Source organism: Cheilinus undulatus, linkage group 15, assembly GCF_018320785.1.
Source record: "Cheilinus undulatus linkage group 15, ASM1832078v1, whole genome shotgun sequence".
NCBI classification, from domain to species: domain Eukaryota; kingdom Metazoa; phylum Chordata; class Actinopteri; order Labriformes; family Labridae; genus Cheilinus; species Cheilinus undulatus.
In genome coordinates, this window is record NC_054879.1 from 6287707 (window position 1) to 6301836 (window position 14130).

At 39.3% G+C, this 14130-nt stretch overlaps 1 protein-coding gene across 3 annotated transcripts in view; it reads left to right on the plus strand.

The window, feature by feature from the left end:
- LOC121522334 (neuropilin-2-like) overlaps positions 1-14130 on the plus strand; it is a 179868-nt gene that overhangs the window by 17615 nt on the left and 148123 nt on the right. For all 3 annotated transcript variants that reach the window (XM_041806563.1, XM_041806565.1, XM_041806564.1), the window contains exon 2: positions 10295-10475. In XM_041806563.1, coding sequence (XP_041662497.1) covers positions 10295-10475 — 181 coding nt within the window. The remainder of the gene's footprint in view (positions 1-10294; positions 10476-14130) is intronic.

Consider the following 14130-nt stretch of genomic DNA (forward strand, 5'->3'; position numbering starts at 1 on the left):
AAGGGAATGTCTTGTCACATAAATATTTACTGTTAGTGGGAGAACTGGATGTTCAGGATGCTCAATAATGGCAAAAATCATAGTCCTGATGACCTTGATTGGTATGAAGATCACTTTAATCAGATATGATTATTCACTGATTTTTCCACATCTGTATCACATGTATTTTTAGAACTTGAACACCTCTAACATTTAAAAAAAATAAATGATGAATGAAAATAAATCAGCAAAAAACAAACACCAGGGCTGTAGGAATGAATCAAATTCACAATGATTGATCTCATCTTTTAAAATTATGATTAATCTCATGCTCTATCTGGTCTTTTAGCACACTTTGGTTAAGCCTTGTCAGCCTCCTCCTGCAGGAGCAGTGATGGAGAATAAGCCCACCACTGCTCCTTAATGTCTCAGTTCACTTTTAGAAACTCACAGACAGCTCAGTGGAAAAGTCAGAATGCATCTGATCAATAACAAGATCCTTTTTCTGTGACTAAGTACATATCAAAATCTTTGCTCCACCAAAAAAACAGGTCTGTATTGGGGCTGGGGAAATAATCAAAAATTAGATTATATCGCAATATGGGCTGCTGCCATTTTAAAATTGCAGAAGGTGCAATATTTCTTTGACCTGAAATTTGTTTCAAAATAGCAGTTTTAATTTTGTTATGCGTGACATATCATGCAATCATTCAAGTGCCACGTTTTTTAGAATAGCCTACGAAAAAAATCCTACCTTCATTTTTGTACTTATTTTCTTATTAAATATGAAAATGACATAAATCCCTTCAATGCAACAATTCATATCCAGTCAAAATCATCAGAATTCGATAATTTTAAAGAATTGTTCAGCCCTTGTTTAGGAATTAAAGAAAGTTAAAGAATAATCACTAGGCTATATATATATATATATATATTGCAATATTGGGGGAAAAAAAATCCCAATTAGATTATTTTCCAAAGTTGTTCAGCCCTGGTCTGTATCTAAACAGGAAGTCAATTACCCTCAGGTTAAAGGCATTTGCACACTGAGCAGTTGCTCTGTTTTTTTTTGTCTGAATTTTTACTTAATAAAGAAGAAAATATATATTTATTTACAGGGTTCATTTGTTGCATTTTTTGCATCCAATCAAGTCATTTAGGCTGGAAGTTAACTGATCAGAGTAGCACCTGCTGCATCCCTCTCTCTCTCTCACACACACACATTGAAACTTCACTTTAAACTCTGTGATTTCTTGGTGTACTATGTGGATATCAGCCATTGTATGAAACAGGTAAAGGCATACATTTATACTCACAGCTGTGTAACAAAGACTGTATTCAAAAGTAACTCTCCATCTCTCCAAAGTGGCACAGCACTACAACACGTGAGCTGGTGCTGTATGACGCTCTCTGTCAGATGTTTGAACCCAGTGGGTATTTTTGTCCTCACTACTTATTTTGGTGACAGTAAGAAACAATTTGCCAAGTTCTAGAAATTTTTTGGGATTATGGATCCAAATAAAACTCATCTAAAAATGACAGACTCGGGGCACAAGGCCCTTAAGACAATGAAAAAATCCAAAAACACACGGAAACAGTTATGGATGCAAATTAGTGCTATTCTAAAATGTGGCGTTTATTTTCATGATTATCTGGTTTTCATGATAGTAGGAAGTCTAGATTGTGATTGAATCTGAAACTTGATTAACTGCCCAGCACTACTGGATGTTACGCCACAGACTGATATGTAAGAAAACATGAACTGATACTGTAAGCTGCTGTTCTGTTGCTGTATCTCATTTATGTTTTGTGCTGCTTACTTGTGATGGACGTTGATAAATCACAGCACTCAGCTGTGCAGAAAGGCCCACTCATACCCTGAAAGCTCATCTCCCCACCTTGATCCTTGTAGTGATGTTACTCCACTCCCCATTAATCTTCATTTTTGTTTCATAGATGAGTTTAACATGAGAAGTGGAAAGTTGTTTGAAAAAAAGAGGTAGAAAAGAGGTCTTTCTGGGTTGCAGAAATCCCAGAGATTTGGTTGTGCCCCATGTATCGAAGCTGGTCTGAGCTTTCCCTGATTTCCTGCACTATAAACTGTCCTGTCCTCTCCAAATAAAGGCAACAAGCCCCAAAAATAATTCTAAAAAGTGGCCTTAATGCTAAGTGATCCCACAATGCTTTGAGAGCTTGCCAAGCAAACCAGGTATGCCACTTTTAACAGCTTTTCTCCCTCATTATGTAAAATATCATCCACAAGACAACAACAAAGTCAGAGCAGTTTCTAATGAACAGAGTCTTTAATTCAACAAGCAACGCAAAAGGGTGGAGCCTAGCAGTGCATCTTCCTTCGCCGGTGAAATTTCCATAATGCATGTTTACCTCGCTCCTTGTCTTTGCAACAAAACCCAATCTTTCTCGCCCCCACCTCTCCCATCTTTATCACTTTTACCAGTTTGATCATTCTTGACATGAAGTCTTGATTTTTTTCACCCAGCTCAGCATCTCCTCTGTTCTGACACATAAGTACGAAGACATTACACATTCTTCCCAGCATGCAGGTCAGGCTGCTGCAGGGTGGAATACAAATTAGTGTTCCTATAGATTTACTTCTGGGAGCTGTATACAATTACTAAGAAATAGAGGTGCATGTGTTACTGCTGCAAATGAAGGATGTTTCAGTTCTGCAGTTAACTTTATCACTGTAGGAGCTTTACATTATAACATCTGATAGTCTGGATATGTGTGAGCTTTAACCAATAAACACCTTCAAAATCACTAACAGTGTTTAGATGGGAGACATGCAAATACATGTGGATCATCCATGCAATCATCACCTCAGTGTGTCTCTTTCTGCCCTGTTTGGATGGAGTTATTGTTTATAGACCTGTGTGTGTGTGTGTGTGTGTGTGTGTACAGATTGATGGACCCTTAAAGAAAATCAGGCACCATACTTCATGCAAACACACCACCTGGCTCTGAACCACACAAACATTATTCATCACAAACTTGGAGGTGCTGTCTGTATCAGCGTTGTGCCAGAGGTGAAGAGGAGAGGCTGAAACCCTGAATAATGATATGAAGAAAAGATAAAGGAAGAAAGAAATGCATTTTACCTTATTTTACAAACTACAAATACAAGAAAAGTAGTAAAAATCTTAAGTTCCTTGTTTAAGCGCCGTTATGGGTTTTGTCAAACTCATTATTTCCCAGTAATTAGCACTCAAGAGCCGGGATAAAGGAAGTAAAATGCTCTTCATTTTACTCCCTTCAATCAGTCAGTTAAATAAAACTCAACACAAGAAGCCAACATTTGCCCAGATTTGCACAATTTTACTCAGATTGGATTTATCACTCCATATAATACTTTCTCTGATGATAGGACAGAGAGGAGGGTAAAAGTTTCAGTAACTGGGTATTTCTAAATTAAGCAATCGTAAGAAAACCGTATGGTACGGCACCATGAGTCTCAAAGGTTAGAATACTGTGGGAAAAGTTGTTTTTTCATAAATACAAAGTTTTTATAGATTCTAGATCAATGGTTCTAAACTCGTTGAGCCTCAGGGCCTACCAACAACTCCTTGATGAGAAAATATGACCAGAATTTCAGATGTTTTTTGGTCAATCATGTTCTTTAATGCTCTTTAATGTAAAGTAGTACAGCTTGGATCTCATATACACAGTAAAACTGAAAAAGTTGAATCTACTCAAAATAGTTGTCCTAACTGATAATGCAAAAGTTTTTAAGTAGTGGAAATCAATGTTTTTGAGAGTGACTCAATTTAAAATATATAGTTTACATGTTTCTCACCTACAGGGATACCACCCCTAATTTTGAACAGTCATGCCAGCCAAAGTGAGCTAATTTTATTTACTACAAGTAATAAAGACTAAATGGTGCACTTCTACCCAGAGATTCCTCTTCCACAGAGTTAAGTACATCATCCTTGCAATGCTGAAGTTGGTCCTCACAGGTGGTGCTTCACTCATGGTGCCAAAGATTCTAATGCCCAAAGGCATTCTGGGAAGACTATACGGATTAAGGGATGATTTTTAAATAATTTAAGTGCTATGACAAAAAAGGCTCAGAGTAATCGAGCACTGTTTACTTAAAACTAAAAATATTTGTCCTTATAATAGATCTGTTATAGGTGTTCTTTATTTTTCAGTTGACACAGGTCATTTTGAACAACTGTTCAACAGTGCTGACAAAACATTTGACAAATCAAAGAGACAGGACAAAAAAAAAAAACATGCTGCAAGAACTTTTTGTACCACTTTTGGGTCCCAACCCACCAACTGAGAACCACTGCTCTAGACTGATTAGGCCTTAAGATTTTGTTTTAAGATTATTTTTTAAAATCTTGATTATCATAGCTTGCAGCTCATGAGACAGTGAAGAATGAAAAAAGCATCCTTAACTGTTAATAAGAGCAGGGATTCCCAACTGTTCAGCCCATTACCCCCAAAATAACAGTGCCAGAGAGTGGGGACCCCCACTGTCCTTTAAGATGGTTAAAGTATATGATGGTGCACAATGGATCATGTACAAATGTATGTTTTTTATGCATTACTTATATTGAAACACAAATTTCACTTAATAGTTATGGTTTTATTTGAAATGCAGCTAAATTTGAGTATACTTTCTACAAAAATGGATAAAATATACCACTTTGAATCATTTAAATTTCTATCTTTTATGGAAAATCCCCCAAGGTGTCTCATGACCCTCCCCAGGGGTTCTGACCCCCACTTTGTGTTAGAGGGCTGTATCTGACCAAAAAGACCAACATTTAAATTATTAACTATTGTTTTATTTTAAAGTTAACTCATTTTAAGGTTATATTTTTAATCTAATGGACAACATATACCACCTCAAATAATTCTAGATTTGTCTTTGTTTCTTGGAAGCATCCCTCATCCTCCTCTTAGTGTCTTGCAACCCCCGGCATTGGTCCCCACTCCCACTTTTGGAAACGCTGATTTAGGACATCATGTCTTCTGCTACTGGTATTCCACTGTTCTTTATCAAATCCAGAGTCAACACAGCCGTCTACCAGGAGATTTTAGAACATTTTATGCCTCTGCTATGCTAGCAGGCTGTATGCAGATGCTGTTTTTCTTTTCCACCACCTGCTTATGGTGCCAAAACTACCAGTAAATAATTTGCTGACTGTGCTTTACTGTCCTTGGCTGACCAGTTCCTGCCTTGGCACGAACCCTGTAAAGAATCTGTTGCCTAAAGGAAGAGGAGAGACACGAAAATCAGCGATACAGACGAGCTGAAGGCTGCTATCAGAGCAACCTGGCCTTCTATGACACCTTAGCTGATTTCCTCCAAGTCACACTTCATTGATGTAGTACATTTACAAGCAAAAGGGGCCCTAACTAAGTACTGAGTGCATAAATGAACATACTTTTTGATAGCTTGTCATTTCTGCTTCATAAGTCCCTACTTTAGACGGAGTTGCACACATGTCCTTTTGTTCTTTTAATGTCTTCATTCTGTATATCCAATAAGAACTGAGGACATTCTGAAAGTTATCCTTTATTTTGAAAGAGGAACACAAATTTCAGCATCCCTCTCAGAGTCTGGACCCAGGACTGACTTTAATGAGCACACATGTGTTCTCCTCTCATTTTAAGGCTCGATCCAAAAACAACTAATCTGCCTGCTGAGTCCCAAACATGAGGTTATTAATCAGTAACATTTCTCGAACTACCTCTGATGTTTCCCTCTTGCATCGCCTCTGCATCACCCAGATTTTTGGTCAAGAGAGACAGTTAGCTAAGCAGTGGGCTAAATGTGGTGTTTGGCTGATGCTGCTGTGAGATTCCACGGTGGTTAAACACTAATCCAGGTGGTGCTGAGATGAAATGCATCTGGCCGGGTTACATGGGCGCTGTAACTCTACTCCTGTATTACCGCAGGTCACCGGGGAGATTGCGATCAGAGATAGACAGGACTAGTTGGCTCACAGCATGACGGAGGAGGGAGAGAGCGACAGAGCAGAGAGATAAAGACAGATTCGGAGAGGGGGGATCACTAATTGTTTGCAGAGAGTGTGAGTTAGATGCCAGATAGAGATGCCAGAGTGTCAATCACTGTTTGCGCTGAGATCTGACCTCTGCTTTTATCTCCATTTGCAGACTCTTGAGTAGGAAGACACGAATGCATCTGCAGGTGTGAGGAAAGATTTTAGATGCTGTGGGTCTTTTTTGCTTCCCAGCTGAACTGATTTTGAACATGGTGTCTGGGAGAGTGTTTATGCTTTGCGTGTACGTGTTAATGTCTGCATGTGTGACTCCTCTTAGAGTTGGCTTACAGTAGCCGGGCTATTTAAAGCTTTAAAATATGTTATATTCTGCTGAGTAGTTTGACTTGGCTATGACACCCTACTCAGCACAGCGGCGATAAATAAAACGTCATAGCTCAGCAGGCGAGACGGCGGCACTGACGAAGAAGTGACCCAACAGCTTGAATCCTTTGTGAGGCAGTTTTTTGGGCCACATTCAGCCCTTATTGAAACAATAATATAGACTGTCAAAAGCTTGATGGTTAGTTTGTTTTTTCTTCTATAAACAGGAAATTATCTAAGAGGTTTCTCACTGGCCTAAAGCTTCCCAGCAAGCAGCCGACTACAGCAGATGCTGTTTATCCAAATTTGCCTGATCATGTGGCTGTGGTTTGTCCGAATTGTTTATTGGGAATGCATCTGCTTGTGTCTAAATATTTGCTGCATTAACATTTTAGTGTGGACAGAATCATTTAGACGAAGTCCTTCAGAATAAGAGTCAACTCAACAAACAACAAGAACGGATTCTACCATTGGAAAAACTTCACTTAACCCTCTAGGGGGCAGAGAACCATATATTGACGGACCCCAGGAAGACTAGTTGCTATAGGGTAGCAACTAATGGGGATCCTTTTAACAAATAAACAAATAAATAAATGGTCACTTCTGTTGACTTCCTTCATGGCCTCTCTTATGCAATAGACCCAAAATGATTTTTCTCAGCCAATCAGTGGAGATCAGTCAACATCACGGACAGTGACATCACACCATCCAACCAATCAGCAGTGACAAAGAACGTCTCAAACTTCCAGTTTCCTCCAGAACTTGAATAAGGTAGTTTTACGTCTCCTTTGGTTGCAAAAATGGCCCTAAAATCATAACTAACCATGACAAGCTGATGAAACTCACACATTATACCGACAAATAGTAGTTCTTAAGTCATGATAGGTTTTCTAGCAATTGATGCAATTTTAGCATAAAAAAATGAAGGATCCATGTTTGCAGAAACTTCCATTTAGGGATGTCAAATGTCTATATTAAGATACCAGGCCAAACTAAGTGTATTTTCCTGACAAATCACTCTATAGTGTAATTTGATGTTGTCACAGGTTTGTAAAAAATTAAAGAGTGATTCAGTGGTAAATTTTACTCATTTATAGAAAATTTCAAGGTACTAACAGTAAAACAGGTGTGACTTTTGACCAGTTCTATCACCTTTTTAACAGTTTAATTACACTTATGTGGTCCATATAATTTTTTATTTTTACTGTGAGATTAAATAATTTAGACATTTAATATTTGTGATGTTTTTATATATTCTGGTGGAATTATTAGGAAAAATAAGTGGGATGAATAGTGAAAAATAAGCTATTTTTTGTCAGTTTTACAACAATATCACTGTTTGGTTATACTTACAAAGCATAAATCAGTTCTTTCTGGTAAAATTCTGAGTTTCCTGTTAGAATTATAAGACAGAACTGTTGGTACCTCCATAATTTATGTAGTATTCGGAAGCCAGTGATGTCTTGCCTCTTAAAGGTTATTTCCACTGAGTTTGGTACAGCACATTATGTTATTTTTTGTGTGTGTGTGTGTTTTCATTATCAAAGTTGGAGAGGGTCCCCAGCAAGTGACCCGCACCATCCCACTTTTTTGGCACCCTTTTTTAGGAGTGCCAAGCCTACCTGTGTGGAATAGGACACACAAAATGTTTGCATTGATGTCCCTTAAAGTGCGGGACATGACTGCTCAGCCAGGCACTCTGTAAGGAGTGGGTGAAAACAGGAGAAAAACAGACTAATATCCGCTTAAATCGAACATTTCTGGACTCGACAAAGATCCCTACTGTTGGGATCCACTGGGTTTCTTGTCATTTGTCAGTACCTGATTTTAAGTACACAAAGCAGAGCCTGAAGGCTCACAGCAGCCTGTTTCATCAGTGTGGACATGAAACTAAAGAAATGTAGAAGTTTTGTAAATGTAAAACTTTAGATCAGCTGATTCTCTCTATTTCTGTGATTCACTTACTTCCTTTAACTTAAGGTAACCTGTGAAAAAATCACTCTGTCGTTGAATCTGTTTGCAAACTCGGGGCTGTAGTCTGTTTTAAAATGAGATCAACATTGTCAGGATTTCATCTTAAAACTAGTACCACAATTACTTATATATTATTTTGAGGCCAGTTGTGTCTTGCCTCTGAAAGAACAATCTAAAGACAAACTCGCCAAGTTTGATATTCCCGACCCTGTCAGGAGACACTGAAACCATCTCAGATAATGATGAAGTTAGACCTGTCTCTATTTGATGCCATATGCTCTAAGATTGACTGAGAAGCAGCATTTTTATTCCTCCTTATGGCTTCTCTTAAAAATAGTATGTGTATAAAATACTTATTTTGCATTTAAATAACGTTTTTATGTGCAATTAAACACTCATAAGCCTCTAAATGTGTTTATTTTTCCATAAATAACATTTTATATGCATACACTTAATGGTTGTGTTTTTTCTTTTTTTTGTTTTTTTAACCATAAACAGGCGAGGAATCCTATATGGTCACTTCATTGGCCTTGATTTTCACTATAATAATGAAAAATATATGTGTTAGTGACAAAAGTTAAAAAAAACAGTCTTGGGATCTCCACCAATAATATTCTAGGGCCTAGATTCAGAATTTCCAACTCTTTCATGAAGAACCCTTTAAAGGGTTAAGACTCTAATAAGAGCAGTAGGTTAAACATTAGAAAGCATTTAGTTATCAGGCATGGAAATGTAATAGTTTGACACTATTTTACACCAAATTTAGATCAAAATACATAAATTTAGGTCTCTGTCACACTCTGGTTAATACTGTGTCATTACATTAGAAATTAAGAAAATCCAGCATGATGGTTTAAGTTTGCAGCTTTTAAACAATGAAGAGGATGAGCTCATGTCTGCAGTCTATCAAACAGGACAGACAGCATGGTGTACAATAGGTGCCACAGACGTAGTACAGTGGAGATGTGTGTGTTATATCGTTGGGTGTCACAGACACATATGAGTTAGCCATCAATGTCAGGGTGCATCTGCAGCCGTGAAAGACTGGCATTGTACGTGACACGACGCAGACGTATGACCACCGACAAGTGGATCCGCTCTGTGACAGTAACTGAGGCATCTGGAGGGCTTATTCACCGCATGTGTGTGTCATTGTGTGAGTGTGTGCCAGTCCTCATAGGTCAGAATGGGCTCTTTGTATGGCATGATGCTGAGCTGACCCTTGACCGCAGATTCACATGGACACTTACACACACATGTCTTTGTTTCCCATATCCTGCCTCTGCAAACACAACTCTTATCTATGTTTTATCCGTCTAACCACTTTTCCGGATTGAAATCACGTTTAATGATCAAATATGTAAACTGACCTCAGATATTAACAGCATTGTTACTGGAGGTTTATCTGATCAGTCTTTTCATTGCCCTGTTTGGGAATGAAGATTCACCAGCGTTCATTTATTTATTCCTGCTTCCTCCTGTTGTTCCTCACAGATTGGAGTGTGCATTCTTGTGCTAAATGTCGTCACTAAATGCTTCAGTTTTACGGCATGCCAGTCCATAACCTGTCACAACCTTGGTAGAACTTTGTCCCCACTTTATAGATCAATATCAGCCTTGCAAAGCAGATGGACTGGATCCATCTTGTACAGCTCTAATCTGAACCATGGGGGGTTTCCATGCTACAGGGATGAGTCTGGGCTACAACCAATGGCAGCCTCCATAAAACAACACGTCCAGTCACAATTATTAAATTAAGAATTTCTATATTTGAAAACTTTTGGGAATATTTAAGATACTGCAAAACCTTAAACCTATAAATATTGAGCTTATAATAGATCTACATACTCTCACTTGTTACACAAGGTGACCAAAGCCAAAGAAAGTAAACATGCCGCTGCATCCACTCGACTTTTCCCAACTTTTTTTTGAGCTTATTTTGCTTTCTAACACCATCCTTCTTCTTCCTCTCTCCCCAGCTTCTGAGCCATGTGGAGGTTACTTAGATGCCAGCGATGCCGGCTACATCACCACCCCCGGCTACCCGCTGGAGTACCCACCTCACCAGAACTGCCGCTGGATCATCACAGCCCCTGAGCCTTCACAACGCATCGTCCTCAACTTCAACCCACACTTTGAGATTGAGAAACTGGACTGCAGGTAAAGACTGGATGGATGATTTATGAGTGAGTGGTTGAAGGGATTTTTACAGCACAGTTTGGATGGCAAACAAAGAGGTGATGATTTGGAATTCATGAAGGAAGAGCGTGAACTAAGAAGTTTTGACTGCACTAGTGTGGAGTATGTCTCCACCAGCTTGTCTGTAAGAGTTGTTGGATGTATTTGGTGAACTTCAGCCCACTCTCCTCCTGCTACTCTGGCTTTCCTTTCACCATAATAATCACATTGGGACCTCCCTCTGTCCCTTGCCTCTAATTATCAAAGTCTAATTACAACACATTTGCTGTTCCATGATGGTTTTCACACTTCAGAAAGTATTAACACAGATTAGAGGATTTGGTGTTGATCGTTGTTTTTGGCTGTATGGCTTTGGTTACATGGTGAGAGTGAAAGAAAGGCAGACAGTCTGCAGCATGAATTAAAAATACAGAACACAGTCATGAAGGCAGACAGAGAGGCATGCTGGGAAACATGGAAGAAGGCATGCAGAGAGGAAGGAGAGTGGTTAACAAGCGAAGGCACAGAAAAGTTTACCTCTTATCTGTCTGTCTAGCTATCCATACTAAATGGACAAAAGTATTTGGACACCTGCTAGTTGTTAAAACAGGTGTTATAATCAGACATGTTGCCACAGGTGTGTAATGTCAAGCATCTAGCCATGCAGTCACCATTTGCACGCATTTGTGATACAAAATGGGTTGTTCTGAAGAGCTTATGTTCCCCGCTGAATATTCCTCAGTCAGCTGTAAGTGGTATTTTTAGAAAGTGGAAGAGTTTAGGAACAACAGCAGCTCAGCCATGAAGTAGAAGACCATGTAAAATCACAGAACAGGGTCAACTACTGCCAAGACTCATGGTGCATAAAAGTCTCTGACTCTGCAAGCCTCACATCACCAAGTACAATGCCAAGCGTCGGCTGGAGTGGCGGGTTTCAGCTGGTGGGTCTGGACTCAAAAGTGGGTCGTCAAGCCCTTTTAGTGGGTCACGGATGTGTACCTGGGAAAAAAACAGGCCAAATTGTCTGTGAGACGATGAAAAATGCATTTTTTGCCCTATCTCATTGTTTTGTTGCACTCTTTGTAATGTCTCACTATTTTTTTCATTAAATACATCTGATGGACCAAAACATCTCAGAAATTTGGGTTGCAGTTCTCCCTGAGGAGCAGTGTTATTTTGGCAGCTATTTTTAATTTAGGTCTCAGTTTTAGTCGTTAAATGAAATGCATTTTAGTTTTGGCTACATTTTAAGTAATTTCTACCCTTTTTAGTTTTAGTCTTGTTTTAGTCGACGAAAACTCAAAACATTTTATTCTAGTTTAAGTCCATATAAAGTCCTCACATTTTAGTCTTTACTTTTAGTCCAAGGATTTAATTTCTTGCCTAAATCTGGTACCAGATCATGGTAATGTGTTCTTTGCACCCTGCCAAACCTGGAGTCCCTGCTTTCTACAGCTGAGAGGCAGAATAGCGACAGCTACATTGTTCTTTGATAGATTTACCCACAGAGTGGAGAAATATCATGGATTTTGAATGTCCGATGAAAACTAAATGACATTTTACTCTAGTTTTAGTCATCTTGATGAAACTAAACTTAGTTTTTGTCAGTTTTAGTCATCACAGATCTATTTTTGTTAGTTTTAGTCTAGTTTTTGTCATGGAAAAAGGCTGTTGACGATCGTTTTTAGTCATAGTTTTGGTCGACGAAATTAACACTGCTAAGGGGTTGATGGTCCTGTGACTACTGGCGTAAAGCACACTGACTCTGAACTGTGGGAAATGGAAACACTAGGAGAACTTAACCTGCCTCATGTTACTGTACCAACTGAGAATTTTGGTGGAGGAGGGATAATGGTACGGGGCTGTTTTTCAGGGTTTGGCTAGGCCCTTTATCTCCAGTGAAGGCTAATCTTAATGCTTCAGCATACCAAGACATTTTAGACAATGCTATGCTTCCAACTATGTGGCGACAGGCCCTTTCAATTCCAACTTTTGGTCCCTTTGGGATGAACTGTAATGGAGATTGTGAGACAGGCCTTCTTGTCCTATATCAGTGCCTGACCTCATAAATGCTCTGCAGGATGAATTCCCACAGAAACACTCGAAAATCTTGTGGAAAGCCTTCCAAGAAGAATAGAAGCTGTTACAGCTACAAAAAGGGGGGGGGGACTCCATATTAAAGTACATGCATTTGAATACAATATCATTACAGTCCCTGGTGGTCAGGCTGGCCAAAACTTTTGTCCATATAGTTTGATATGTGTGCTTTTCTGCAGCTACTAGGTTCAGTCGTCCTCTAGATCCCACCAAATGTGAAAGAATCTTTTGTAAGTCATGGGAAAATGATTTTGTCGTCTCGAGTTATAGAGGGTAGGTTGTGATCTGCTTGTTACTTTAACAGCTGTCTCTGAATAAATGCCCATGGGTGTTTTTATGAAAACAAAATAACTTTTGTTTTTGAGAATGAAGAGTAAATGAAAATGAAACTACTCGTCTTATCTTGAGTGGAGGGTCATGTCCTGTATGAATGTCTCTTGGGGAGCAGAGGCCTTTGGCTCTTAGGGCTCTAATGGGCACCATGAGTGTAAAAGGCCACAGATAGAGAGCAGATTTCTACAGAAAGACACTCTTGCAAACTTTCCCTCCTCTCTGTTCCGGTGCTTTCCCATCCCAGTTATTAACATTTCAGCTGTATCAATTATGGATAGGTGAATTTCCCCACTCAGATGTACTGAAATCATTCAGACATTTCTTTGTTGGAATTGAAGCATCAATATTTCACCGGCTGGCTGTTTGTTCAAAAAGGCTGAAAGGTTGAAAAAGGCGCTTGGTGCTGCGCTCTGTTTTACTCTCACACTGCGCTGTGGAAATGAAAAACATGTTTCTCTGACTGTCTCCTGGTCTTCGTCATTTCATCTTCTCTTCCTATCCCCACATCAGTTTGATTCATTTCTCTGTGCTCTCTCTCATCCCCTCTCCTCCGCTGCCCTTATTTCCTCTTTCTCTTTGAATTTCTTTCATCCATTTAAAGTCCAGTAGATTCCCAGAAGGAGAGAATCTGGGTGAAACAACAGGCTCTGATTTATTTATGATGGTGAACACATACAGTTTGTGTATTTGTGCCTGCTCTATATTTTAAGGCTTTTGCGGTGTTTAAACATTGCCTAAGCCTCCGTTTGCTTCCAGAACAGAACCTGTTTAATCATACCTGTGTGAGAAGCAGAGTTAGTGGCAGCAGCTCAAGTCTAATAGGTTGTTATTTACAAGTGTCATGCTGCGCTGAGCTATTTCAGTCCACAGGCGTCCGATGCCTGCAGCGTGTGTGTGCGGTTGTTTGTGAGGGAGTGTGTGCAGGGGTAGGCTGAAATTGAGCTGTTAGGTTCAGAGGGCAAAGAGGCCAAGCAGAAGACACAGGGTGTGTGTATGTGAGGAAGTGGTGGTGGTCGGGGCGGCAGACGTACGGTCACCTGATGATTGTCAGCAACATCTCTGACACACTCGTCTCCACCATGTCTGGCAATTGAATGTCTCTTTTTAGGTGCATTTTACCTTCTTTTTCTACCTATAGAACATTTACTATGGTTAGAACAGCATAAATAGTGTTTTTCCTTGTTTCATCAAACAAAAACTGCTGTTT